General features: G+C 39.7%; 1 protein-coding gene across 2 annotated transcripts in view; it reads left to right on the forward strand.

The window, feature by feature from the left end:
* Nucleotides 1-8,681: 8,681 nt before the first annotated feature.
* PSPC1 (paraspeckle component 1) overlaps nucleotides 8,682-24,292 on the forward strand; it is a 105,379-nt gene continuing 89,768 nt past the window's right edge. The window contains exons 1-2 of one of the 2 annotated variants that reach the window (XR_009250260.1): nucleotides 8,682-9,233; nucleotides 17,884-18,185. Coding sequence is in view for 1 of the 2 variants with exons in the window: in XM_058690546.1 (XP_058546529.1) it covers nucleotides 8,868-9,233; nucleotides 17,884-18,185 (668 nt within the window). In the remaining variant the exon portion in view is untranslated. The remainder of the gene's footprint in view (nucleotides 9,234-17,883; nucleotides 18,186-24,292) is intronic. The other variant, XM_058690546.1, reaches the window with a different exon arrangement.

Consider the following 24,292-nt stretch of genomic DNA (forward strand, 5'->3'; position numbering starts at 1 on the left):
CTCTCTCTCTGCCCTTCCCCCACTCACATTCCTCCCCAACCCCCCGGCAAAAGAAACATTAAAAAAAAATCAAAGTAAGCAGAAGAAAAGAAATAAGAACTACAGTAGAAATCAATTAAAATGAAAAGTAGATATTTTAAAAAATATTTTTTAATGTTTATTTATTTTTGAGAGAGAGAGAGGAAAACACAGAATCTGAAGTAGGCTCCAGACTGAGCTGTCAGCACAAAGCCCAAAGTGGGGCTTGAACCCATGGACTGTGAGATCATGACCTGAGCCAAAGTCAGACACTCAACCGACTGAGCCACCTTAAATTGAAAAGAAGATATTATAGGAAATCAATAAAACCAAAAGTTAGTTCATTGAAAAGCTCAGTGAAATCAATAAGCCTCTAGCCGGGCTAACTAGGAAGAAAGAGAAAGGACACAAATTACTAATACCAGAAATGAAGGAGGGGACATCATTACAGATCCCATGGGTATTAAAAAGATAATGAAGATATACCATTAACCCTTCTATGCCCACATATTCGATAGCCTAGGTTTTTTTTAAAACTCATTTATTTTGAGAGAGACAAAGACAGTGCAAGTAAGGCAGGGGCAGAGAGAGAGAGAGAAAATCCCAAGCAGGCTCTGCACTGTCAGCACAGAGCCCAACATGGGCTTCGAACTTATAAAACCATGAGATCATGACCTGAGCCAAGACCAAGAGTCAAAGAGTTGGATGCTTAACTGAATGAGCCACCCAGGTGCCCCTAGGTGGTTTTTTTTTAGATTTTTTTTTTTTTTTTTTTTTGAGAGAGCAGGGGAGGGGCAGAGGTGGGGGGGACAGAAGATCTGAAGCAGGCTCTGCTCTGACAGCAGTGAGCCTGATGCAGAGCTGGAACTCACAAATCGCAAGATCATGACCTGAGCTGAAGTGGGATGCTCAACCAACTGAGCCACACAGACCCCGATAGCCTAGATAAAATGAACTAATTCCTGCAAAGGAACAGTCTGCCAAAAATCACACAAAAACTAATAGGCGATCTGAATAGGCCTGTATTTTTTTTTTTTTTTTTTTTTTTTTTTTTTTTTTTGAGTGAGAGAGAAAGAGCATGAGCAAGGGAAGGGCAAAGGGAGAGGGAGCGATATAATCTTAAGCATGCTCCATGCTAAACACAGAGCCCAATGTGGGGCTCAATCCCATGACCTTGGGATCATGACCTGAGCTGAAATCAAGAGTTGGAGACTCCACTGACTGACCTACCCAAGCTAGTATAATTAATAATCTTCCAAAAAATAAAGCACTAGTGCCAGTTGGGTTCACCGGTGAAGTCTACTAAACAGGTAAGAAAGAAATTATACCAATTCTCTATAATCCCTTTCAGAGAGTAGAAGCAGAAGGAATTCTTCCTAATTCATTCTATGAGGCTCACATTACCTTAATACCAAACTAGACAAACACATTGCAAGGAAAAAAAAAAAAAACAAAACACTACAAACCAATATCTCACAGGAACATAGATAAAAACATCCTTGACAAAATATTATCAAATTGAACCCAACGATGTGTAAAGAGAACGGTACATCAGAAGCAAGTGGGTTTATCTCAGGTATGCAAGCCTGGTTCAACATTCAAAAATCAATTAATGTAATTCATCACATCAACAGGCTTAGGAATAAAATCACATGGTCTTATTAATAGATGCAGAAAAGGTACTTGACAAAGTCCAACATTCATTTTTTTAAAAAATTCTCAGTAAACTAGCAATAGATGGTAACCTCCTCAACTTGGTGAAGAATATCTACAAGAAACCTATAGCTAGCATCATGCTTTATGGTAAGAAACCCAAGTGTTTCCTGCTGAGATGAGGAACAAAGAAAGGATATCCTCTCTCTCCACTGCCATTCAACATTGTTCTAGAAGTCCTAGATATACAGTAAGACAGAAAAAGGAGAAACAAGGCATAGAGATTGGGAAAGAAGAAAACTGTCTTTGTTTGCAGATGACATGAGTATAGCAAGGTTGCAGGACACAAAAATGATTTTAAAAGTCAATTACTTTTTTTAATATACCAGCGATGACCAAGTGGAATTTGAAATTAAAAATACAATATCATTTACGTCAGTGCCTGAAAACATGGAATACTTAGATATAACAAATTACAAGATCTATATGAAGAAAACCACAAATCTCTGATAAGTGAAATCAAAGAAAAGCTAAATAAATGGAGAATTATTTCATGTTCATGGATAGTAAGACTTAATATTGTCAAGATGTCAGTTCTTCCCAATTTGTTCCACAGATTCAATGCAATCCCAATCAAAATGCCAACACATTTTATTTTTGATATAGACAAACGGATTCTTAAGTATACATGGAGAAGCAAAAGACCCAGAATAGGCAACACTATATTGAAGGAAAAGAATAAAGTTGGAGAACTAATGCTACCCAATTTCAAGACTTACTATAAAGTTACATTAATCAAAAAAATACTGTACTGGAGAAAGAATAGACAAATCAATGAAGCAATAGAGAGCCCAGAAATAGACCATCGTAAAAACAATTCAACTGGTCTTGGGCAAAGGACAAAGGTAATACATACTATGGAACAAAGATTGTCTTTTCAAAAAATGGTGCTGAACAACTGGACATCCACATATTTCTACAAAGGAGAGAATCTACACACAAAAACCTTACACTCACTCTTCACAGAAATTAACTCAAAATGGATCACAGACCTAAATTAAAACACAAAATTATAAAAACCGTGGAAGAAAAATGGAAGAACATTTAAAAAAATGTTTAATGTTTATTTTTGAGAGAGAGAGAGGGGGAGAGGAGCAGAGATGAGAGGGAGACAGAATTTGAAGCAGGCTCTAGGCTCTGAGCTGTCAGCACAGAGCCTGACGCGGGGCTCAAACTCAGGAGCCATGAGATCATGACCTGAGCCGAGGTCTGACACTTAACTAAGCCACCCATGTGCCCCTGAAGAAAATTTAAATGGCTTTTAGTTTGGTGATGACTTTTTAGATACAATACCAAACCAAAGGCGTAATTTATGAAAGAAAGAAGAATTTATGATTAAATTAATTAAAATTAAAAATTATGGGGCACCTGGGTGGCTCAGTCGGTTAAGCATCCGACTCTTGGTTTCAGCTCAGGTCATGATCTCATGGTTCGTGAGTTCGAGCCCCACATCGGGTTTCACACTGACAGTGTGGAGCCTGCTTGGGATTCTCTCTCCCCATCTCTCTATGCCCCTCTCCTGCTCACTCTCTCTGTCTCTCTAAAATAAATAAATAAACCTAAAAAAATTTTTTTTTTAAATTTCTACTCTGCAAAAGACACTGTCATGAGAATAAAAAGACAAGCCATAGGTTGCCAGAAAATATTTGCCAAAGACCTCTGATAAAGGACTGTTATCCAATGTATACAGATAACTTTTAAAACTCAACAATAAGGAAACAACCTGATTGAGAAATGAGCCCATGGCTTTAACAGACACCTCAGAAAAGATATATTGATGCCAGTGAGCAGACAAAAAGATGCTGCATGGGCACTTGGGTGGCCCAGTCAGGCATCTGACTCTTGATTTTGGCTCAGGTCATGGTCTTACAGTTTGTGGGTTTGAGCCCCATTTCAGGCTCTGCGCTTACAGTGAGGAGCCTGCTTGGGATCCTCTCCCCCTCTCTCACTCACACTCTTTTTCTCTCTCAAAAATAAATAAATAAATTTAAAAAAGAAAAGAAAAGATGCTCCATATGGTTATTATCCGGGAAATGCAAACTAAAACAAGAGGGAGATACCACTACACTCTGAGCAGAATTGTCAGAATCTAGAACACTGACATCACCAATGCTAGTAAAGATGTGGAGAAACAGGATCACTCATTCACTGCTGGTGGAAATGCAAAGTATAGCCACTTCAGAAGACAGTTTGGCAGTTTCTCAAACATTAAACATACTGTTAACATGATCCAGCTATCTCACTGCTAGGTATTTACCCAAAAATGTTGAAAACTTATATCCATACAAAAACCTGCACACATATCTATGGCAGCTTCATTCATAATCACCAAACTTGGTAACAACCAAGATGTCCTTTAGTAAGTGAATGGATAAATCAACTGTGGTATATTGGAATGGATAATGGAATATCAGATAATGGAATATTATTCCATACTACAAAGAAATGAGCTATTTAGCCATGAAAATACATAGAGGAACCCTAAATGCATATTACTAAGCGAAAGAAGGCAGTCTACAAAGGCTACACACTGTATGATTCCAACTATATGACTTCTAGAAAAGACAAAACTATAGAGACAATAAAAAGATCAGTGGTTGCCAGAGGGTGGATGGGGAGAGGGATGTAGGTGGAGCACAGAGTTTTACTTTTTACTTTTTTTTTTTTTTTTTTTTAAGAGAGCAGGGAAGGGGCAGAGGGAGCGGGAGGGAGAGAATCTCAAGTAGGCTCCACACCCAGCACTGAGCCCAATGTCAGGATCTCATGACTGTGAGATCACGACCTGAGCTGAAATCAAGGGTCATATGCTTGACTGACTAAGCTACCCAGGTGCCCCCACAGAGGAGTGTTAGGGCATTGAAAGTACTCTGTACAATACTATAATGGTGGATACATGTCATCATAAATTTTTCCAGACCCGCAGAATGTACACCACCATGTGAGCCCCATTGGACTCTGTGTGATCACGATGTGTCAATGGAGGTTCACCAACTGTAACAGAGGTGCTATTATTGTCCGTTAGGCTGATAATGGAGAAGACTGTGCATATGTAGGAGCTAGGAATATATGGGAAATCTCTGTACCTTCCTCTTAATTTTGCTGTGAATCTAAAACTTCTCTAAAAAAATAAAGTCTAAAAAAAAATGACAATAATATCTACCTTCAAAGATCGTTATGAAAATTAGTCAGTTAATAAGTGCAAAGCAATTAGAATAATGCCTGGCAGATTTTGCCTGGGATCTAGTTGGTAGAAGCCAGTGATGCTGCTGCACATCAAATAATTATTTGGTCCAAAATGTAAATAGTGTTCAGGTTTAAAAAACATGCTTTAATGCTTCTGAGGTACCTTGATGTGGATGGTCTGACTAGGGAATGAGGGTAGCTAAAGAAGAGAGAAGGACTCAGACCTGTGTTCTTCAACAATTGAAATGAAGATTCCTAAGAAAGACATAATGACTGAGGAGTGGCCAGTGAAGTATAAGAAAGAATACCAGAAGAATATGATTGTACAGAAGACAGAATTGTGTTTCAAGAAGGTAGAAGAAAAGTGGCCAATAATAACATTTATGGGGTCAGAATATTTTCCAAAGATTAGACCATAATTCATTTACTATGCACAATAACTGTCAAGTAGGTATTTCCCATGGTGGAACTCGGGCACGGATCTACAATGTCAAATGCTGCTGAAAAGTCTGAGATTTAACTATTGCATCTGATAAAGTAGAGGCTGTTGCCCATTGTGTCGAGAGGTTTCAGAGGAATGGAATGTGGGGATAGACATCCAATTAATGTGGTTTAAGGAAAAATAAAATGATGAGCAAATGGAGACAGAAAATACAAACAGTTCTTGGGTTTCCTTCCTTCCTTCCTTCCTCCCTTCCTTCTCTCCTTCCTTCCTTCCTTCTTTCCTTCCTTCCTTCCTTCCTAGTAAAGAAACAGCTAGAGAACAACATGGGTCTAAAAAGGATTTTTTTATTACTTATTTTTTAAACATTTATTTTTTTTAAAGTTTATTTATTTTGAGAGAGGGAGAGAGAGGGAGAGAGAGAGAGAGAGAGAGTATGAGCCGGGAGAGGGGCAGAAAGAGAGAATCCAGCACGGAGCCTTACACAGGGCTCAATCCCAGGAACTGTGAGGTCATGACTGGAGCCTAAATCAAGAGTCAGACGCTTAACTGGCTGAGCCATTCAGACGCCCCTTTCCTTTTTTATTTTTAAGGTGATAGTTATTTCAACAGTTTGTTTTGTTTTGCAAATGGAAATAGTTCAATACAGATCAAGTGACTGACTAGATAACTGCAGAAGCAAAGTGCTTGGAAAGAAGATGCTATCCAGTGGGTTGGCCTTAAGAGGGGATCATTGGCAATTCATTCTTGTAATAGGAGGGATGGGTAGGGAGGGTAGAGGTAGGGAGGAGTGTTGGTTTGAGGAGAGAGAAAATAGTCTGAAATTGTTAGGTGAGAGAAATAACTAGGGGCTGAGGTCTTACCTCACATTTGTGGTTGTAAATTTAGAGTGGTGAGAAAGCTATTACAGGGAGAAGGGAGAGTGAAGAGGAAGAGTGGGAGAGGGAGCATAAACTCATGCTTATGTGGTCACGAGCTTTTTGGAGCTAGGTTTTTTGTTAAAGGAGAGGGAAAATGTTCTCCAACTTGCAAGGGGTCATGGAAAATGTATCCCATCCTCAAGTCTGGTGACCCATAAATAGAGGAAAAAAACCCATCCCCTTCTAGGGAGCCTTCTTGGCTGTTAGGGAAACAGTCCTCAGAGGAAAACCATGTTCCAGTTAAAGCAGGAAGATGAAGATATTCAGAGAAAAAAATGAAAGATTGAGGATTTTGCTGATGACTTGGAGTGAGATTCCAAGCACTCAACAGAAGGCTTTGGAGCAACTGAGAGGGCTGCGGGGAACTGGGTTAGACTCAGGAATTTACAGAGCTATACGGGGATTAGAGTGTGGATGATTAGAATTTGGGTGGCAACTAAGGTAAATAGAGATTAGTCTTGATGGTATTTTATTTTTATTTCTTTGGATAGTTTGAATTTTTTTGTTTAAAGTATAATTTATATACAGTAATGCTGAGCCTTTTAGTGCACAGTTTACCAGGTTTTGGTAAATACAGTTGTGTAGCCACCACCTCAATAGTTTCAACATTCCAAAAATTTCCCTGTGTCTCTGTGCAGTTAACCCCTCACCCCTCCACACTCTTGGCAACCACTGATATATATTCTATAGTTCATTCCTTGTATTGGTGAGTATATTCTATTAGGTGAGTGTACCATTGTTTATCTATCACTAGTTGGACATTTGGATTGTTTCCAGTTTTTACTAATTACAAATAAAGCCCCTGTAAACACTTGCATACAGTTTTTTTGTGTGAATGCAAATTTTCACTTCATTTGGATGGTTAGGAGTAGGATTGCTTTTCTAAAGTAAGCATATGGTTTTTTTCTTTTTTTTTTTAATGTTTATTTTTGAGAGAGAGAGAGAGAGAGAGAGAGAGAGAGAGAGAGCACGCGCGAGCACGCACACAAGCGGGGGAGGGTCAGAGAGCGATAGGGAGAGATAGAATCCGAAGCAGGCTCCAGGCTCTGAGCTGTCAACGCAGAGATGGATGTGGGGCTCCAACCCATGAACCTTGAGATCATGACCTGAACCCAAGTTGGAGGCTTAACCAACTGGGCCACCCAGGTGTCTTTTTTCTTGTTTTTTCTTGTTTTTTGTTTGTTTGCTGTTGTTTTTAAGATTTTGTTTATTTGAGAGAGAGTGAAGGGAAGGGATGGGGGGGGGAGAGAGAGAGAGAGAAAGAGGGGGGGGGAGAGAGAGAGAGAGAGAGAGAGAGAGAGAGAGAGAGAGAGAGAATCTTAAGCTGGCTCCATGCCTGCTAGAACTCACCACCCTGCTATCATGGAGATCATGACCTGGGCTGAAATCACCACTTCAGGGACTGGGCCAATCAGGCAACCCTAAAGGAAGTATATGTTTAGTTTCATGAGAAACTACTGAAATGTTTTTCAGAGTGTAAATTCATTTCTTTTTTTTTTTTCAACGTTTTTTTTTTTTTTTTTTTTTTTTTTAATTTTTGGGACAGAGAGAGACAGAGCATGAACGGGGGAGGGGCAGAGAGAGAGGGAGACACAGAATCGGAAACAGGCTCCAGGCTCCGAGCCATCAGCCCAGAGCCCGACGCGGGGCCCGAACTCACGGACCGCGAGATCGTGACCTGGCTGAAGTCAGACGCTTAACCGACTGCGCCACCCAGGCGCCCCAATTCATTTCTTTTTAACACTCACTGAAGAGTACCTGCCCATGTGCCAGGAGAGGTACTGGGCAGAATCGAGTAGTTTGGCACACGCTGTATGGCTCACAAATCTTAAAATATTTGCAGTCTGGTCCCTTATAGAAAATGTTGACCCTTCTCACAGAATGGTCCGTAAGGGTTCAGAATTCCATAAGCAATTTCATGGAGTCCTTCTCTGAGGTGAATAATCAATACACAATTATTTTATAGTCTCAGTAAATATAATAAAAAGCTTGCTGTCGAAACGGGCTGAAAGAAATGTGTTTTTACGTGTTTCAATTAGTGGGAAACATCTTATTCAAGGCTATGCATACAATCCGCAAACTTTCATTTTTTTCATAGTCACTGAAAATTGAGCAGGATATTTAAAATATGGATGTTCCCCAGTCACCGTGTTTTCACACACTGCTGCACACATCGCACAAATTTCCACCCGACGCAGTCCGACACTCGGCTAACTAACTTAGGTCAGGAAACCGCATTTCTGCCAGCCTGGGAGGTGGCTTGAACCCGCAGCTCCAGTAACGTCGCGCTCCGGCGCCTGCTAGCTACCGTGCCGGTTAGCGCCGATACTGCGCAGGCGCGTCAGCTCCGGCGCCGGCCCTTGCGGTGGGGCGGGACTTGCGGCCGGCGTCTCTTCTTGTAACTGCGGCTTGTGGCAGCGCCATTTTGAACGTGCAGCCGCCTCGGGCGTGAGTCCTTCGGGGTAGGGCAGCCGGCGTGGCGACCTGGGTGTCTTCTCTGACTTTGTCCTTCCATATTCCGTTTCTGTAGGTATATATAGTGGTACAGCTATAGATCTAGAATTCTGTCCGGCATAAGTGAACTCACTAAGATGATGTTAAGAGGAAACCTGAAGCAAGTACGCATTGAGAAAAACCCGGCCCGCCTTCGCGCTCTCGAGTCTGCGGCAGGCGAGAGCGAGCCGACGGCCGCCATGGCGCTCGCGCTGGCTGGGGAGCCGGCGCCACCTGCCCCGGTGCCCCCGGAGGACCACCCCGACGAGGAGATGGGCTTCACCATCGACATCAAGAGCTTCCTCAAGCCGGGCGAGAAAACGTACACGCAGCGCTGCCGCCTCTTCGTGGGGAACTTGCCCACAGACATCACGGAGGAGGACTTCAAGCGGCTCTTCGAGCGCTACGGCGAGCCCAGCGAGGTCTTCATCAATCGGGACCGTGGCTTCGGCTTCATCCGTTTGGTGAGTGTCGGGCCCCGGCCGCAGCGTTGTCGGGGGAAGGGGGCGTGAAGGGAGCGGGGCGCCGCGGGCAGCCTCCAGGCCGGACGCCTCGGCGAAAGCCCTGGGCACAGCCGCGGCCCTTCCTGTGGCCTGTGAACATCGCGGCGCCTGTCGTCCCGGCCTCCCCCCGGCGCGGCCTTGTAGCCCCGTATCTCCGACGAGCGGGCCCGGGCTCCCCGGCCCTCCGCGGTGGCCGTCGCCGACGTTTTCGGCTGTGCGCGCGGCGGCCTCCGCCGGCCCGCGCGCGCTCCGGGGGCTGCGGCTCCCCCGCCTAGGGGTTCCCGCCGCCCGCTTCCCACCGGGGGCAGGGGAGGGGGCCGCCGTGTTTTGGGGTGAGACCTCTCCCGGCGAGACTGTGTCGTGAGGGCCTTAGATAGGAATTTGGAAGGGAAGCTCCGGTCTCACCAGAAATTTCGTGGGGCGTGGAAGAGCAGCCAGCGGACTCGCTTCTTAAAAAAAAACGTTTTCCCAACGATCTCCCTGGTTTCAGCCAGACTTGGAAGCGTTTAAAGGTAAACCGTATCGTTTCTCACCCCGCCTCAGCGCAGCACACCTTAAACCGCCTAGTTCTGAAACGCTGCAGTATCTGGATGGTGTTGGGTTATTGGATAGCTAATGTAATACGCTTCCTCTCCCAAACATTCTGGAAGTTTCTACGTTGTTTTTTTGGGCGGGGGGGGGGATGAATTATACATATAAAATCATATATAAATGTATTTTATATTTTATGGGCATGTTTTGTTGCTGGAAGAGTACACATTTTACCTTTTTTTAAGTCCAGATCTTAAAAAGTTTTCCAATATCATGCAAAAATTGTGCCTCCCTTACATCGAACAAAAAAATTCATCAAACAGTGAGGGTATACTCTTCTTAACAGGGCAAATATCTACTCTATTCAGTTTTCCTGAGTGCTTTGTGGTGAATCAGTGTCACTTACACAGCTTCATTGTAATTCATATTTAGATGCTAGATTTTTTCCCCAAGAAAATAACTTCGTTGGAGACATTTTTACACAAGTACTTTTTCTGCATGTGTTGCCTTTCTAGTTTGACCCTCAAATTTTATGTGCTTTGCAGTTTGTGGAAGCTTCTTTTTGGAACTTTAACTTTCAAAATTGCGTTCTCTTCATGATTGACCCGGGCAAAATTTTAATATGTAGACAGAATTGATTGTAATTTTGTGACATTGTATTTTTTTTAGGGAGAACATTTGAACATCTAAAATCTTAAATGGCTTCAAGAGAAGGGTAAATCTTCATGGAATATTAATGAGACCTGAAAATGTCCTTGAAATTCAAGTTAAATAATCAGTGCGTTTTAAACATAAAATTATAAATCATTACCTTTAGGACAGTAGGGAAACAGCCTGTCATTTGGTAAAGTTATTTTTAATATAAATCCAAAAGTTATTTTAAAGGAAGTGAGGTTAGGCAACTTTTAGTAAACTTTCCAAAAGGATGTTATTTAACATTTTCATGGTCTTTAGGTTCTGGCACCTTGCTGGTCTGTTCTAAAGTTTACATTTGGGAGGAAGAATGGGAGGACTCCATTTCCCTTTGTTTTGGGAGCCTTGCACTTAAAAATAAGTCAGTAGTAAATATCTTAACATGGAAAAATCTTTTTTCTTCCTGTCTTTAAAGCTACTAAGAATCCTTTCTCCTTTAGTGTATTATTAGCCCTGCCAATAGAACTTTCTGTAGTGATGGAAAATGCTATATATATGTGCTGTCCGGTGTAGTAGCTACTAGCCATATGTGACTCTTGAGCACTTGAAATGTAGCACTTGTGCCTGAGGATTTGAACTTTAAATTTTACTTACTTTTAAATTTAAATAGCCACCTGTGGTTAGTGGCTACTGTGTTGGACAGGACAACTCATTGCTATTAGTTTCTTTTTTTTTTTTTTTTTTAATGTTGATTTATTTTTGAGACAGAGAGAGAGACAGAGCATGAATGGGGGAGGGGCAGAGAGAGAGGGAGACCCAGAATCGGAAGCAGGCTCCAAGCTCTGAGCCATCAGCCCAGAGCCCAACGCGGGGCTCGAACTCATGGACCGCGAGATCATGACCTGAGCCGAAGTTGGACGCTCAACCGACTGAGCCACCCAGGCGCCCCTAGTTTCTTTTTTAAAAAAAGTCTTAATGGGATTATGAAATGGGGAGGTGAGAGGGTCTGCTGTTGTCTGCTCCTTTGGGATATGCTCCTCTAAACCTGTCATGTTATTTTTTGGTGTAGGAATGTTAAAAATTTGCCAGTAGGATATTAGAATTTAGCTTCAAAGATTTGACTTTATGGATAACTTTACTGTTTAATCTGAGCTCTATGATAAACAGGTAAATTTAAAAGCTTTAAATATTTCTGAGTTATGTATCTTTCTGCTTAGGAAAACAACATAGTGTATACCTGATCTGAACGTAAGTAATGATATAGTGGCTGTAGTGTGTAGTGGTGGTGTAATGGCTCTAAATAGTGGCGTAATTTTATCTGATATATATTTTTAGATTATATTTTGATTTAAAAAGCAATTAAAAAATTTTAATGTTTATTTTTGAGAGAGAGAGAATGGGGGAGGGGCAAAGAGAGAGGGAGACACAGAATCCAAAGCAGGCTCCAGGCTCTGAGCTGTCAGCACAGAGCCCGATGCGGGGCTTGAATCCACAAACTGTAAGATCATGACCTGAGCTGGAGTCGAACATTTAACCAACTGAGTCACCTAGGTACCCCAAAACAATTTTTTTAATGTTTATTTTTTGAGAGAGAGAGAGAGAGAGACAGAGCCCGAGAGGGGGAGGGGCAGAGAGAGAGGGAGGACACAGAATCCGAAGCAGGCTCCAGGCTCTGAGCCATCAGCACAGAGCCCCATGTGGGGCTGGAACTCAAGAACCTAGAGATCATGACCTGAGCTGAAATTGGAGGCTTAACTGACTGAGCCACCCAGATGCCCCTGGAAATACTAAATGCAAATAAATTTTCTTACACTGTTAGTTGTCGTTTTCCAGTTAATTGGTAAGGTGAGACAACATTTTTGAGCTGTTATAGGGTCAGCATTGCTAATATGTAATGGTTGGGAAAAAGAATTTAAGTGGCATTTCCTCATAAGATCATAAAGCCGTATTATGATGTGAGCCTGTGGTACTTTAGGGTTGAAATAGACTGTTTATTTTGGATACATTTTGTGGAATTTTAGACCTAAAAGCTTCTTTTTAGGTTTTGGCTTGTTACTGACAATTTAGATTGGATAAATGAACTGAAAAGTTGTAGTGCATTTTTTTTTTTTTTAAAGATTATTTATATATGTATATATGTAAGTAATCTCTATACTCAGAGTGGGGCTTGAACTCGCGAACTCCAGAGCCGCTCACTACTCAGACTGAGCCAGCCAGGTGCCCCTGTGGTGCATTTTACAGCTAGTTTAATGTTGTTACAACTGGTATTAGTTTGATCTGAACTCAGTTTCTGCTTTTATCTTTTTCTTCCCCCTACTTTTAACTTTAGTAAACGAGACTTCTGGAGTGGTGATTTATAGATGTGTGTTCCCTGTCCAACAGATTCAGGTATCCTCCCAGTGTAAGCAGAAGGCCACGTATATTCCCTACTATTCATGCTAGCAATGCTGACTACCCCATTTAAAAATTGCCTCACCTCATCAGTTAACTGGGTATTTGTTGGAAATGCAAATTCTCAGGCCCACCCAGGATCTACTGAATCAGAAATTGTGGGTTGGGGCCCTCAATCTTGGGTTTTAGCTAGCCCTCCATGTTATTCTTATGTTTGCTAAGGTTTGAGAACCACTGTTGTAATTAAAGAGTTAAAAATCAACTGAATTTAATATGGTCATCGCGGATTAAACCCTCTCCCCTCGGATTAAACCCTCTCCCCTCGTGCTTTTTGTTTCTAAGTATGAAATGCTGTGTGTTTCTTATGGAATGTCAAACATTAGAGAAGATGTTGCACAATCTCCTTAGTAGGCCTGTCTAGCATATAATTTCAAATGTTCTTTTAGTTCAGGGAAGTTTTCTTACTACAGTTTTAATTTTAGTGAAAGATTGTCCCCTAACACATTAAATGTAATCACTGTTAATCTTTCATTTTTCCATAAAAAATCAAACCATACTATATACTCTGTTGTGTTTTGAGGTTTTCATTTAATATATCTGATATCTTTTATGTCATGAGATTGATTTTTAATGACCATATTGTATATCACAGTATGAATGGACTGCCATTTACCCGATCAGCTTTCTGTTGATTGACTTGAAGGCTGTTTCCAATTTATCTCAGTGGATTAGTACTATTACAGTGGGAACTTTTAACTATTAGTTGAACAACGAGAAAAATATCAGGTGCTTTGGAATGAGCCTTTGGAAAGGATCCAATGTACATCATTTGACCGTATTACAAGCAATCTGTAACTTGGGATAGTCACGTAGTTTCTTGATACTTTTTGTATTATTTTTAGTTAAGAACCTGTACTTGTACTTTTTATACAGAGTAATGCTGGGACACTAGCTGAAAGGAGGGATTTATGATGTATTTGGTAGAGATTATGAATTTTGTATAGATCTTTGGCAAGTTATTTCTTTTGTTTGTTTTTATTAAATATAATTTATTGTCAAATTGGTTTCCATACAACACCCAGTGCTCATCCTCACAAGTGCCCTTCTCAGTGCCCATCACCCACTTTCCCCTTTGCTTCATCCCCCATCAACCCTCAGTTTGTTCTCAGTATTTAAGAGTCTCTTATGGTTTGCCTCCCTCCCTCTCTGTGACTTTTTTTTTTCCCCTTCCCCTCCCCATGGTCTTACAAGTTTCTCAGGAACCACATAAGAGTGAAAACATATGGTATATGTCTGTCTCTGACCAACTGATTTCACTTAGCATAATACCCTCCAGTTCCATCCATGTTGCTGCAAATGGCCAGATTTTTTGGCAAGTTGTTTCAACCTCTCTAGGCCTGTTTACCCATAAGTGAAGTGGGGATAGTAATAACCCACTTTATAAGATTGTTGATGAGACGAGTAGAAGATAATGCATACATATTTGTGAATATATATAAAATAATGAAGAGCTGGAATATACTACCTGCTTAGTAAAAGTTACCTCGTTATCATTATTCTGAGTCATGAAGTAAACAAATATTTGGTTTCATTTCAAACACATAATTTTAATTGATTTTACAGATACTTTAGTACAGATTTACAGCAGTGGTTTTTGAGCACATGCATGCCAGTGGGGGAGGGGCCTACTGAAGGGGAGAGAATCCCAAGGAGGCTCTTTGTCCTTCCATCTCACAAACCTTAGAAACAGTGAGATCATGACCTGAGTTGAAACCAAGAGTTAAGCGGAGGCTTAACTGATTGAGCCACCCAGGCATTGCAACCCCCCCTTTTTTTAGTAGGCTCTGTACCCAGCATGGAGCCCAATGCAGGGCTTGAATTTACCATCCTGAGATGAAGACCTGAAGCTTAATCAGCTGAGCTACCTGGGTGCCCCAACAGCAGTGGTTCTTACATGGAGTGGTTCTGTTTCCCAGGGGACATTTGACGATGTCTGGAGACATCTTTCATTGTCAGAAGTGGGGGTTGTTTTCTTTTGGCTTATTAAGTCTCCTGTAATGCACAGACACCTCCCCCCCCCCCCCCCCCCAAAGAATTGTCTTGCCCATAATGTCAATAGTGCTAAAGTTGAGAAACTCCGGTGTGGAATTATTTAAAACCATGAAGAGTATAAACTTTGAAGAAGGATCATGGCATTGAAAATTCCTGACAGCATAAACATTTCATTTGGCTCAAAAGTATTAAAAATTGAATTCATTGCCAACTGTAAAAAAAATTACTTGATTTAACATAAAAATTGGGGATTTTCTGCTTCCTCTGTGGAAAAACAAAATATATGACATTGTGATTATACTTGACTGAATCTGAAGAGGAGACATCCTCTGGAAGCACTTTTCACTTTTAGAAAGTCCTCACCAAGTTCTCTTTATCCTTCTACCCCTAACATTTTATTATGAAAAATTTCGGATACATAGAAATGAACATCCATAGATCCACCATCTAGATTCATAATTAAGTTTTCTTATAATGTGTTTTTCACATATCTATTCACCTTTTCATCCATCAGTTCTTGACTCTTAAATTTTTTTTTTTTTTTCAACGTTTTTAATTTATTTTTGGGACAGAGAGAGACAGAGCATGAACGGGGGAGGGGCAGAGAGAGAGGGAGACACAGAATCCGAAACAGGCTCCAGGCTCCGAGCCATAAGCCCAGAGCCTGACGCGGGGCTCGAACTCACGGACCGCGAGATCGTGACCTGGCTGAAGTCGGACGCTTAACCGACTGCGCCACCCAGGCACCCCATCAGTTCTTGACTCTTAAACACTCCAGCATGCTTATTATTAAAAATTTTTTTTAATGTTTATTCATTTTTGAAAGACAGAGCACAAGCAGGGGTGGGGCAGAGAGAGACGGGGCAGGGGACACAGAATCTGAAGCAGGCTCCAGTCTCTGAGCTGTCAGCACAGCCTGACGCGGAGCTCGAACTCACGAACCTTGAGAGCATGACCTGAGCCGAAGTCGGATGCTCAACCGACTGAGCCACCCAGGCGCCCATCCAGCATGCTTACTAGTAACTAGAGTCCAATATTATTTTTGAGGTATTTGACATCTGCATACAGCAAAATGAACAAATTTTCAGTGTACAATTTGGTGATTTTAGATAAATAACATTTGTTTAATTCAAACTATCAGAGAACGTTATCATCTCTTGAAATTTCCTCCTGTCCCTTCCCATTCCCAATTAAACTTAACAGCATTATTATTATTATTTTTAATATTTGTTTATTTTTGAGAGAGAGTGAGCAGAGAAAGGGCAGAGAGAGGGGGAGACAGAGGATCTGAAGCACGCTCTGCACTGTCAGCACAGAGCCTGACGTGGGGCTCCAACTCACAAACTGTGATATTGTGAACTGAGCTTCAGAAGTCAGGTTCTTAACTGACAGCTACCCAGGCACTCCATACCTAACAGCATTTTAATTCAAGACTTCATTCTTAAAATCTACCTCTTAAGAGTTGTTGGGTCATATGACAGATTAGGTGCAAAGCGCCTATCCCCTGTTAGATATTTATTAAATGTTGCTGGTATTACTATGTTAAGAGTCATTTTAATTAAAAATTTCTAAGAGTAATTTTTTAAAAATAGCCATTTTGAGGGGCACCTGGGTGGCTCAGTCGGTTGAGCATCCAACTTCGGCTCAGGTCATGATCTCACAATCCATGCATTCGAGCCCTGCGTCAGGCTCTGTGCTGACAGCTCAGAGCCTGGAGCCTGCTTCAGATTCTGTGTCTCCCTGTCTCTCTGCCCCTCCCCTGCTCATGCTCTGTCTCTCTTTGTCTCAAAAATAAATAAAAACATTTTTAAAAAGTAGCCATTTTGAGTATCTGTAAAAAGGTTAGATTTGTTGGGGCACCCCGAGGCTCAGTTAGTTAAGCATCTGACTTCGGCTCAGGTCATGATCTCACAGTTGGTGAGTTTGAGCCCTGTGTCGGGCTCTCTGCTGTCAGCACAGAGCTTGCTTTGGATCCTTTGTCCTCTCTCTGCCCCTCTTCTGCTCGTGCTCTTTCTCTTTCTCTCAAAAATAAATAACACATTAAAAAAAAAGGTTAGACTTGTCTTTGTAAAATTCTATAGATTTTTGTGTCAGTTGTAGTAATTTAAAGTTGTTGTATTTTAGGTATTACATAAAGATCTGGTGTGACCTTAAGACTTTTTTCATAAGACAGTATATTTTTACTCTTACTACAAATGCATATAAAACCTGTTTAAATTCTCACTGTAGAGTTCTCACAACACAAAGGAAAAGAACATACTTATATTAAACTTGTTTGTTGATTATGTTTAGATGTCTGTATTCTATACCAACTTTGAATTCTTCAAGAAGGAAGTTCTCTTGTGGTTTCAGCATTGAACATATTTTCTAGTTTATAAACGGGTGTGCACTTGATTTTCTGTATAATGGAGATAACTCTTACAGCCCATGAATGTATGTGTTTGCTTCACTCAATATAATGGAGAAATGTGTAGCCCATGAAAGTATTTCAGGAGACCTGGTTAACAACATCTAATAGTAGTTTTCATAGGTAATGTAAAAAATGAAAGAGGAAAGGGGATTTGTGTAGCATTGGAGAGGTGGGTTGTTTTAATAAAAGATATAAGTATCAAAAAACAGTATATACTGAAAATTATTCTGTTCAGTGATAGCTTCTAGTAACCGGTGCTTGGTCTCAAAAAGTAATTATGATTTTCTTTTAATATATGTAAGAGATTTAAAAAAGATACTGCTGTGAATATTTAATAGCTGTTAATTTGTGTATGAGTAGACCATCTTTGATGACTTGGGACATTGGGGTTGGGATTTTCTAAATAAAATGTTTACAGTTATTTTTTGAACACTTAATAAAATGCATGTGATACCAAAATTGAAAGACACAAAAACAGAGTGACCCTATCAGCCATTTCCAAAAGCTACCCAGCTCTTCTCCCTAGAAACCACTATTTAAAAGTATTTGTGTTATTACTATCATCTTTAAAAAGTGATTTTTCCTCCTAAAAAGGAATCCAGAACACTGGCTGAAATTGCAAAAGCAGAGCTGGATGGCACCATTTTGAAGAGCAGACCTCTCCGAATTCGTTTTGCTACACATGGAGCAGCCCTAACTGTCAAGAACCTCTCGCCGGTTGTTTCCAATGAGCTTCTAGAGCAAGCATTTTCCCAGTTTGGTCCAGTAGAGAAAGCCGTTGTGGTTGTGGATGATCGTGGTAGAGCTACAGGAAAAGGTTTTGTAGAATTTGCAGCAAAACCTCCTGCACGAAAGGCTCTGGAAAGATGTGGTGATGGGGCATTCTTGCTAACAACGTAAGTTTTAAACATCTCATCATCCTGTGCAGTTACATATGGGCTTCTCTCTCTGTGCTGAACTTCTGTCTTTCTTTATACAGTTCATACTGTCTTGTCATATGGTAAGTAGGTGTTGAATAAGTATATAGTGAATATAAACAGGAATTTTTGTGTGATTCCAAGCATTATACTTCAGACTTCAGTGTATTGATTGATACTTGAAGCTTAGAAATGATTTGTACTACGATTTTTATTCAGTTTACTGAATGTTATATGCAAAGTAAAATTTTATATTTAAATAATGGATGAATTACATTTTACTCAGGTTTTTTTAAGGCATAATTTGCATGAATTAAAATGTTCCCAATTTTAAACATAGAACTCAAGGAGTTTAACAGATGTATGTAACCTAGCACCACAATCAAGATCTAGAACATTTTCATCATCCTGACGAGTTCCTTTATGCCCTTTTGCAGTTTCTCTCTACCCCTTAACCCTGTCCTAGATAGCTATTGGTCTTTCTGCTCTTATAAATTAGTTTGTCTTTTGTCTTTTCTGGTTATTTCATATAAGTGAAATAATTTGTACTCTTTTGTGTCTCCTATCTTTTGCTTAGCATAATGTTAATGAGATTCCATCCATATCATTGTATTAGTATTTTGCTCACTTGTATGGCAGAGTTTTATTCCACCATATGGACATAATTACAGTTTGCCCAGTGACCTAAGGGTGGGTGAATGTTCGAGATGCTCTCAACTATTAGCCATTGTGAATAAAGCTACTATGAACATTTCTGTACCGGCTTCTTGTGAACATTATACTTTCATGTGGCTTGGGTAATTAGGGATAAATGGCTGAATTTTCAACTTCATAAGACACTGCCAAATTGTTTTTCAAAATGGTTGTATCATTTTACATTCCTACAAGCAATGAGTGAGAGAGTTCTAGTTGCTCCATACTTTCACCAACACTTGATAGTTTTAGTCTTTTGGATAGTCTGGTATAGGAATGTCTCCTGGTGAGTTTAAATTTTATTTTCCAAACAACTAATGATTAGCATCTTTTCATTTGCTTTTTGTCTATTTTTATATCTTTTGTGAAGTATCTTGAAATTTTTTGACTATTTTTTAAATTTAGTTATTTTTAAAAAATATTTATTTTGGAGAGAGAGAGCACAAGTGGCAGAGGGGCAGAGAGATAGAGGGAGAGAGAATTGCAAGCAGGCTCCATATGGTCATCGTGGAGCTTGACCTGGGGCTTGATCTCAACAGACCGTGAGATCATGACCTCAGCTGAACTCAAGAGTCAGATGCTTAATTGAGCCACCCAGGTGTCCCTGTCTGTTTTTTAATTGGGTGGTTTGCCTTATCGAATTGAGACATCTGGATACAGGTCTGTTTTAGGACTATTTCTCCTAGTATGTGGCTTGCTTTTTAATTTTCTTAGTGTTCTTCAGAAAGCAGCAGTGAAGTATAATTTACATTTTTTTCTTTTATGATTTATGTTTTTTGGATCCTTGTATGAAAATTTTTTCCCTTCCTAAGGTAGCAAAGCTTTTCTTGTCCTTTCTTAAGACATTTTATAGCTTTTTTTCTTCTTTGTTTTTCTTTTTTTTTTTTAAAGTAGGCTTCATGCCCAGCGTGGACCCCAACGTGGGGCTTGAACACATGACCTTGAGATCAAGATCCAAGCTGAGATCAGGAGTTTCAGGCTCAACTGATTGAGCCACCCCGGCATCCCTAGCTTTTTTATTTATACCTGTGATCCATTTTGAGTATGCTGTGAGATAGTAGATTTTTTTTTTTCCATATAAGTGCCATTTGTTGCAGCACCAGTAATTGTAAAGATTATGATTTCTCCTTTTTTACCATTTGTCTTTATCAAAAATCGAGGGGAAGAAAATCTGCACTCTTTCATTTCACCAATTGGTGTGTGTTTTACACCAGTACTGTCTTTCACTCTTTCTTTTTTTTTTTTAAGCTTTTATTTTTAAGGGGCGCCTGGGTGGCTCAGTTGCTTAAGTGTCCCAACTTTTGGTTTCAGCTCAGGTCATGATCTCACAGTTCGTGAGTTTGAGCCCCACATCGGGCTCTGCTGACAGCATGGATCCTGCTTGGAATTCTCTCTTTCCCTCTCTCTCTCTCTGCCCCTCCCCTGCTCAGGTACTGTCTCTGTCTCTCTCAATATAAATAAATAAACTTTAAAAAGAAAAAAAAGAAAGATTTTATTTTTTAGTGATCTCTACCCAGTGTGGGGCTCGAACTTAAAACACTGAGATCAGCATTTGCATGCTTTACTGACTGAGCCACCAGGCACCCCACACTATGCTAAGGTTTGAAATCAAGTAGTATCACCCAACTGAATTGTTTTGTTTTGCTTTTTTTAATTGTTCTGGGTGTTGTGGTTTTTTTTTTGTTTGTTTTTTGGTATAGCCTTACTGATTTTATTTATTTCCCAATTTGAGTGTAATTAATGTACAATGTTACTTTAGTTTCAGATTATCTTTATTGATTTTATTTTATTTATTTATATATTTTTTTAAAGTTTATTTTGAGAGCAAGCAGGAGAGAGCATGAGTGAGGGAGGAGCAGAGAGAGAGAATCCCAAACTGGCTGTGGGGCCAAACTCACGAACTGTGAGATCATGACCTGAGCTGAAGTCGGACGCTTAACTGACTGAGCCACTCAGGCACCCCCTGCATCTTTACTGATTTTAAAATCACCTTGTCAATTGAAAAAAGTTCTTCTGGGCTTTTGATTAGAATCGTGTTGAGTGTTCAGGTCATTCTGAGGAACATTTTGACATCTTCATAATACTGACTTTTTTCTAGTCTGTGAATGGTGTATCCATTTACTTAAAAATATTCGTAAGTAATTATAATAGTCATTCAACCTGTTGCCTTATTAACATGCCTTTGCTTTCAATTTGCCCAGGGTGGTGTTCTTGATGTTCATCCTTAGTGTTTAGACTGGATTTGGTAGAAAAATTCCCAGGTTGATTGCTGCATTGATTCCTTTATCTCTGTTAGAGATAAAGTATCCATTTACTTTACTATTGGTTGGGAGTATTCAAATGTTTTAAGGTTTGGGGAATTGGACACAAGGTCAGTGTAAAACATCTCTGCCCCATGGAGCATAGTTTGGTGATATGTAAAGCATTTTTCAATTTGTTTGGGACTGTCAGGTGTTCATGCTAAAGCTGTAATTCATGTTACATATGTTTTACAGCACTGCCAGTTCTCAGAGATTTTGGTCTTACACTCTGTTTAGAGAATGCTTGCTCACCTTGTTCCACTTTATTCATATTTTGCTAAGAAACATCTTAGAGAAGCTGTTTTATCTTCATTTATTCATCCCCTCTGCAGTATCAACTGATACTCTCCAATTTATTTTTTGTCATAGCATTTACTGTTTTAATTTGTAGGTCTTTCTCTGCAGGAGAATGCCAAGTTCCATTGAGGGCAGGGACTTCGTCTTGTTCAGTATAATCCTAGCACCTGTATTTATTTTTTAATTTAATTTTAATTGCAGTACAGTTAATATATAGTTTTATATTAGTTTCATGTGTACATACAATAGTGATTCAACAATTCTGTATATTACTCAGTGTTCAGCAAGATGAGTGTACTCTTAATTCCCTTCACCTATTTCACCCACTTCCCCTGCTCTCTGTTGTTAAGATTGTTTTTTGGTTTTTCTTTTTTTTCTTTGTTTCTTAAATTCCACATGAATGAAATGCTATGGTATTTGTCTTTCTCTGACTTCTTTCATCTACCACGATACTCTTCTAGCACCTGTATTTTAATAATTCCTGGCTACAAATTAAGCTAATAATAATAATTTTTTAAAGTTTTTTTATTTCGAGAGAGAGAGAGCGCGCGATCAAATGGGTGCATGGGAGGGGCAGAGAGAGAATTGTAAGCAGTCTTTGCATTGTCAGCATGGAGCCTGTTATGGGGCTCAGACCCATGAACTGAGATGATGACCTGAGCAGAAATCAAAATTCATGTGCTTAACTGATTGAGCCACTCAGGTACCCCAGCTAATCAATTATTTAATGAAGGAAGGAAGGAACTAAAAATACTCAAGGCATGTGATTAGTATTTTTTCCATTGCAAGCTTTGATTAATTGGTATTTTTTAAAAGTTACAGCCAGGCATTGGAAAACAATTAACCATGTCTTACAGGTAGCTTTTAGAATAACTTAAAAACAATTTTGAGGGAATGGGCAAGTGTTGACATTGTATTATCCATTCTGTTTCATAATCATGATCATTTACATAAGCATGTTGGATTTTGTATTTTTCAGATGAGAAAACTGACCCAGAGATGTTAAATAATTTGTGTAAGATTGCACAACGAATAAATGGTGAATTTTAGCCTGATGCCGCATCCCTTTTTTTTTCAAAATTTTTTTTAACATTTATTCATTTTTTGAGAGAGCAGGAGTGGGGGAGGGGCAGAGAGAGAGGGAGACACAGAATCTGAAGCAGGCTCCAGCCTCAGAGCTGTCAGCACAGAGCCCAACATGGGGCCCGACTATGAGATCATGACCTGAGCCAAAGTTGGATACTTAACCGGTTGAGCCACCCAGGCGCCTCATCCTTTCTTTTCATATTGTGCTATAGGTGGAGTGATTTATTTTTTTTAGAGACTCTTCCTTGCTCAGGAACTTTGTTGTTAGTTAAGCCTTCTAATGGAACTCATGAGATCATGACCTGAGCTGAAATCAATAGTCAGATGATTGACTCAGGCGCCAGGTGCCCCCTTTTTTTTTTTTTTTTTTAATTTTATGTATTGGCAAAGGTTTAAAAATACCCAGTGAGTGAAAGTGAAGTCATGTGAGTTATGACTCCTGGTGCTGATGGAAATTGGTCACTTGGAGGTATTTAGTTACTGAGTATAAAAACCTTAAGGTTGTTTTACTGTTATAATAGAGGTATATTTTAAGTAAGTATTTGACTCAAAACTTTGGTGTATCGCTTTATATCTGGTTTATCATGATTGGCTACATCTAAATTTCTTAATAGAGAATTGAGTAAGTATATCATATTTATAGTGGATTAGTGTGTATTTTTTCAAGAATATTTCATGACATCAGGAAATGTAACTCATGAAAAAAATTCCTTTATTATTTTTTAAGTGATCTCTGTGCCCAGTGTGGGGCTTGAACTCATGACCTTGAGAAGAAGAATCACATGCTCTATTGACTGAGCCAGCCAGGTTCCCTGAAAAATTTTTTTAAAGGGAGTATATACCACAGAGAAGAGAGTAGACTAGAGGTTCAGGGAAATAGGGAATTCATAGCTAATGAATTTGGGGTTTTTTTGGGGGCGATAAAAGTATTCTGGTATTAGATCATGGTGATGGTTACACATACTAAAACCCATTGAACTGTACACTTTAAAATGGTGAATTTTATGGTATGTGAGTTATATCTCATTAATGATACAAACAAAACTATAAACACATTGCAAACTCCACATCTGTTTATGGCAGGGCCTTTGACTATGCATCTGTGCTAACTACTGCTCAAAAACTTAAATTCATGTAGATAAATATATATAGGGGTGCATCACTGGCTCAGTCCATAGAGCATGTGGCTCTTGATCTCGGGGTCATGAGTTCGAGCCCTCCGTTGGGTGTGGAACCTATTTAAAAAAAAATGTATATTTATTTTCTATAAATAAAACAATGTAGCAAGTAAAAAAAAAAAGGGACGCAAGACAAGACTAGATGTATACTACAAGCTTGTGTTAAGAAACTGATCAGAAAAAAAAGACTGGAAATAAAAATGTGAGTATGTCAGCAAAAGTTATATTTGATAAGTGTGCTTACAGGTGTATCTTGGAAGTCTCCTTGGTTTCATGATTCACTAGTTGGACTCAGGCCTAGCATATAGTTTTACATCTAAGATTTATTACAGCAAAAGAATACAGAGCAAAATCAGTAATGGAAAAATGCACACCAGGTAAAGTTTGGAGGAAACTAGGTATAAGCTTTCCAAGAGTCCTTTTCCAGTTGAGTTGGAAAAGTACTTGGCTTAATTCTGCCAGCAACTAGTTGAGACAATAGAATGAAGTGTTAACTACCAGGTGAAGTTTAACTGATCCTAGTAGCCATGTC

This window comes from Neofelis nebulosa, chromosome 1 (genome assembly GCF_028018385.1).
Source record: "Neofelis nebulosa isolate mNeoNeb1 chromosome 1, mNeoNeb1.pri, whole genome shotgun sequence".
In the NCBI taxonomy this organism is placed as follows: domain Eukaryota; kingdom Metazoa; phylum Chordata; class Mammalia; order Carnivora; family Felidae; genus Neofelis; species Neofelis nebulosa.